Below are 5,442 nucleotides of genomic sequence, written 5' to 3' on the forward strand. Positions count from 1 at the left end.
CTGCCTGTTTACTTCTAGTACCCCGTTGTATAGTATATTCCAAAGTAAGGGTCCCAGGACTGACCCCTGGGGTACACCCGCGGTCATTTCTTTCTTCTTTTTCTTCGATATGCATACGGTTCTTTCAGATAGGTAGTCCTTTATTATGTTGGACACATACTCTGGAGCCCCAAATTCGACTATTCGGTCTACTATGTGACCCCAGTTTGCTGAATTAAAAGCATTTTTTATGTCCAACAGAACAAGGACCACCCATCTTTTTTTACTTGCTTTAGCCGCGTCCCTTATCCAGGTCGCGGCATCGACTGTCGATTTACCTTTTCGAAATCCATATTGTTGATTTGATAGCACTCTTTGATCTTCCAACACGCCCTCCAGCCTCTTCTTGATAAGCCCTTCGTAGAACTTACCAAGGCAGTCCAGAAGGCATATTGGCCGATAAGAGGCTGCTGAATCGGGGGGTTTCCCAGGCTTTAGGAGTAGAACTAAGTTCGCTTCCTTTAAGTCCCTGGGAAACTCTTGCTTCTGCAGTAGGTCGTTGTATATTCTTCTGATCAAACCTGGTTTCTCCGTTGCTATTATTTTTATTGCCTCTGGTGGCAGCCCGTCAGGGCCGGGAGCTTTCCCTGTCTTCATCTCCTGACCAGCTATTCTAACTTCCTCTTCCGTGAACTCCTCTACCATCGTTGGAAATATCTTAATGAAATTTTGATGATCCTTGGTAGGAAAGAGGAGCTCAGCTGATTCCATCCGCTGGTCTTCGTCGAGTCTATATGGGGCGATTATTTTCAGCGTCTTCATAGTGATCTTGTACGCATCGCCCCATATATCTTCGTCCAATGCTTTTATCAGGGTCTGCCACTTTTCTTTTTTCTCTTGTTTTATTTTTTTATTTAAAGTTTTCTTTAGATCTTTATATATTTCCTTGAGCTCGAGGCTGCCCTGGCTTCTCGTATAATTCCTTCGAGCTCTGAGGCATCTCTCCCGTAGACCTTCTATCTCATCCGTCCACCAGTAGGGGGATTTTTTATTATCTTTTCTCTTCACGGTGGCCAAATTTGCTGCACTTTGCAGTGCTCTTCTCAGTTGGCCAAGGTCAGAAATCTCTTGTTCATTAATTTTCCTGACCTCCGATAGGTACTTGGTTTTGTTAAAATAAATCTCCGTGTGTCCTATCGGCCGCCTTATTCCCCCTTTAACCTTTATTTCGTATTGTATATACCGGTGGTAGGTGAATAACTGATCGTCAAGGACATCCCAGCCGTGCACTCTCCTGGATAGCCCTTCACTCGCGAACGTAATATCAATGTGTGTTCGGCTGACCCCCCTTACGAATGTTGGTTTGTTATTGTTTAATACTTGGAGGCCAGCCTGGGCTATCCATTCATTCCATATTTCCCCCTTTCTGTCGTTTATGGGGGCACCCCACAACCTCGATTTCGCGTTAATGTCCCCGGCGATCATCACTTCTTTTTCGTTCGTGGCGGCGCTCATTATTTCATCTACAATTGCTTTGTATCTTATCATAGGGATATTTGGGGACACGTAGCATGCCAGCAGGCTGAAATCCCTCAGTTTTATGAGGATATGATTTCCTCCCCTGACAATACCACGCACCCCCAAACCCCTATTTCTAAAGAGCACCGCCACATTCTTCCCATTATCCTGGACCCAACCACCGGCTGATGTTATTTTTTTGTTCGGTTCCGGGACGATGAGCAAGTCTATTTCTAGCTTGCAGGCTTTTGCGTGGACAAGGTCGTGTGCTCGGCGTGCCCTGCCCACGTTCACCTGCAATATCCGTATACCAGGTTGATCCTTGAGGTCCACTTTGGTTCAGTTCCCAGAGGTCGTTTCTGCGTCGGACTCACGTCTTTCGAAAAAATTAAAAAGCATAAAAGCTAAAACAAATAAATTAATTAATATAAATAAAATAAATAGATACGGTATATAGATAAAATATGTAAAAGTAAAAGAATTCAATAAATAAAAGCGGTTTAGTAAAATTGAAATAATAGAGTAAAATAGAATAAATAAAATAAATAAAATAGATAAAATAAATTTTAAAGATATAAAATAACACCTAGGTGGGCTGTATATGGGCCCACCTTCGTTTTCCAGGGAGTCTATTTTATGTTTGGTCAGTTCGTTTTAGGGGTTCCCCTCTCCTCCCCTACCGTATACAAGGGCTCGGTACGACGGACAGGCCATCCTGTCCATCCTATGCCCTTCTTCTTTGCATACCGAGCAGTACGGTTTATTACCGCAGCTTGCAACGGTATGTCCCGTTTGGAGACAATTATAGCAGCACGCCGCCCTGCTCTCTTCCTTGCATTCGTAAGTGTTGTGCCCGAACTTTAGGCACTTAAAACACCTAACTGGGTTGTGTCTCTCCATTATTGGACACACAACCCACCCTATTTTTATTGAGCCGTACCTCCTCAGCTCTTCCGCTATGGAGGGGCGTACGGCTATCGTAGCTACCTGCTCCCCATATCTGTTTGTTCGTAGAACCTTGACTTCTATCTCTCTCTCAGGAACGCCTGTATAGCTCTTTATCATTTTCTTTAGAGTTTCCTCACCAACCCCAGGGTCCAACCGCGTAATCGTGAAGAAAGTCTCTTTTCTTCTGATTGCCGTGTCCATCCCGTTCATTTTGCTGTCCAGTTCAGCCCTCAACTTCTCCGCAGCCCCTCTTCCCTTTAACTTTACAAGGAGATCTCCCCCATTCGTTCTTTTTAACTTCTCCACTTGTAGACCGATTTTTCCAATGTCGATTTTTTCTCTCATTTCGCTAAGAACTTCGTTATATTTTTTCCCCCCCATCTTTATAAGGAGGGCTTCTTCTTGTTCTGACTTCTTCTCTACCTCGAGTTCCTTCCCTCTTACTATCATCTCCCATGAGATACTTTCCCTCCGCCCCACATATTCGAGGGCTTTCCTTATGATCTCCTTGTTAAGGTCGTTACCGGCTACGACCCGTACAACCTTTGGTGTTTCATCCATCTCTTTCTTAATTTTAGTTATAGCCTTTTCTGCTAGGTCGTATATATCGCCACCACTTTCTTTTTCTATTCCAGCGACAAACGTGTACCAAATTGTTTTTTTATTTTCTTTCCTCCTAAAGTTCTCAAGGAATTTGATTTCTCCCTCGTTCACTTCCTCTAGTGTTTCTGCCAGATCCTCTCCCACGTCCTTTATTATATTTTCTACCCCTTTGTCCTTCGCATCCTTTTTTGTTACTATCAGACATGTTTTCTTCTCGACCGTTTCTCGTAACCCCCCTTGTTCCCAATTTGTCTTTATATATGCTTTCTCCTCCCATTTGCTATTACATATACTCATGAAGGTTTTTTTTCCTCCCCCCATGTTTAGAGCCCTTTTAATTTTTTCTTGCTCTTCTCTCTGTCTTTCTTGTTCCACTTTTAGCTTACAGTGATCGCATTTTACTTCTTGTTGTGTTTTTTCGGCTATACTGTCGTCTTCTTTTTTGTTGTTAGTGGATTTTATGACCCCTAACAGTTTTTTTAATTCCGTATCCATCTCCACCTTTTCCCCCTTTTTTTCGCTTAGGTTAGTAAATATCTCTATTAGTTTTATATTTAACTCTTCGAGTTTCCTGTTTATTTTTTGTTGTTTGGTTTCGTTAGGAAACTTAATACTCTCTTCCAGTCTCTCCCTCTTCAGATCATTTATTCTCTCTAGACTGTCCCCTTTCCTTTTCTTCTTATTCATAGTTTCATCATCAAGCAAGAAAGAGGCTAACACCCTCTCCTGAATATTTTGCCATCCTTTTTCTATTTTTTCCACTTCCTCTTGTGATCTTTCCTCCCCTATCTCATCGTCATCATTTTCACTGCTTTCCAGCATTTCATCCCCTACTAGTGTCGACTGTTTTGGGGCAGTCGACCTGTTCATCTTCTGTTTCTTTTTATGTGAGTTTATGAGCTCCCTCTCAAAACTGTTCATTCCTTCTTCCCATTTCAAGTCGTCAGGCGACTGTTTTTTCCTATTCTCATTTTCCATATCCGTTCCATTGTCCGTGTCTCGCCGATGGTCGTCTTCACTCACCCCCGTCTGTTCAGAATTGTGTTTATTGGTACTCATATAAATTCCCACGAGTTGGGACGTACTATACGTCTGGCGCGGCAGTGCGCCCTTACCACGCCAAGGCTTGGTTACTTCGGGAGGTCGCCAGGTATCCCGAAGGGATCGTTTGTGATGCTCTAACCCTCGCATCTCTCATATCTTTGGCACGATGCCTTCCACCGTGATAGTGGGGATTGTTTTATTGAGGTTTACTCCTCTAGGCTTTTTTTCACGGTTGCCTCCGGACGCAGTGGCAGTTTGTATTCACAGGCTACCTGGAGTTTCCGCGTAACTGCTGCCTCCCCTGTTACGCAGGATTTGGAATGGATGTGTGGTCGGGTAAGACATGACGGCTACTCGTAGTGGGTATGTCGAAGAAGTTTTCGAATAGAAATTTGTGATCAGAGCCCGATGGCGGAGCCCCCCGCACACTGCTTTGGGGCCCCCCATCGACCCCCGGTCACAATGCTGAGGTGGACGAGATTAACTTTTAGGGATTAGAGTAGCCGTAGGGAAGTTGGAGGGTGATATACATCTGCTGAAGGCGAAAGGCGTCGCAACTGCTCGCCTCAGTTGCGACGCCTTTTTAGCGTCCAGCGGCGGTGTCCGGCGCTCACCCGGTGCACAGTCGCTGGACGCTGGGACTGTCCTTGGTTTCACCGGTCGTGCTCCCCTCACAACTTTAGGGACCACGATCGGTTACTCGGCCCTCCCACCGTCGTCGAGGTAGAAATACAATCCCAGGAGGGACACTAGGTACCTAACTGTTAAAAATTACCGTACCTACCATGCCAATGGCCATTAGTTGTCGAGGCATTAACCTTTTTTAAATAAAAAAAAAACAATAATTTAATTTGTCATATTAATTTCCTATTTGGTAGCAAATTTTGTGGCTTATTACAAACTAAAATAGTAAATTAGTAATACAAAGTATTAATTTGTATTAATTGTATCAATTAAAATAAATAATTCTTTTGCGATTCAATTTTTAAATCTTTTTTCTGTCGGTATCTTACTGTGTACAGGTAACGCTAAGAATTACCATAATCTGTTCTCGGGAGTCTTAGTACACAAGATTAATGACGATGAACGACCCAAAAATACGAAAAATGTGCATGGCCAGGTAATAATAAAAATGTTTACAAGCTAATAGTACTTTGAGGAATACGCAAAAACGTTGCCAAACTTCAGGGCTTCTTATAATCGGTAGCTCAATGTGGGCTTCCTAACGCTGCTGAACTTCTACAGAGTATATACTTTTTTTCGCAGCACAAACTGGTGGTAGATACCATGAACTACGAGTGTATGTTTTGATAATAATTCCAGGCATAAGCAGCCCGGGCTTCGTATTGT

The 5,442-nt window shown here is 43.3% G+C and overlaps 1 protein-coding gene across 1 annotated transcript; it reads right to left on the bottom strand.

The window, feature by feature from the left end:
* Positions 1 to 2,151: 2,151 nt before the first annotated feature.
* Positions 2,152 to 4,107, bottom strand: LOC126890089 (golgin subfamily A member 6-like protein 22). Its single transcript, XM_050658937.1, has one exon. It carries the CDS (start codon positions 4,105 to 4,107, stop codon positions 2,152 to 2,154), a length of 1,956 nt encoding a protein of 651 aa, XP_050514894.1.
* Positions 4,108 to 5,442: the final 1,335 nt, after the last annotated feature.

Source organism: Diabrotica virgifera, chromosome 8, assembly GCF_917563875.1.
Source record: "Diabrotica virgifera virgifera chromosome 8, PGI_DIABVI_V3a".
Classification (NCBI taxonomy): Eukaryota; Metazoa; Arthropoda; class Insecta; order Coleoptera; family Chrysomelidae; genus Diabrotica; species Diabrotica virgifera.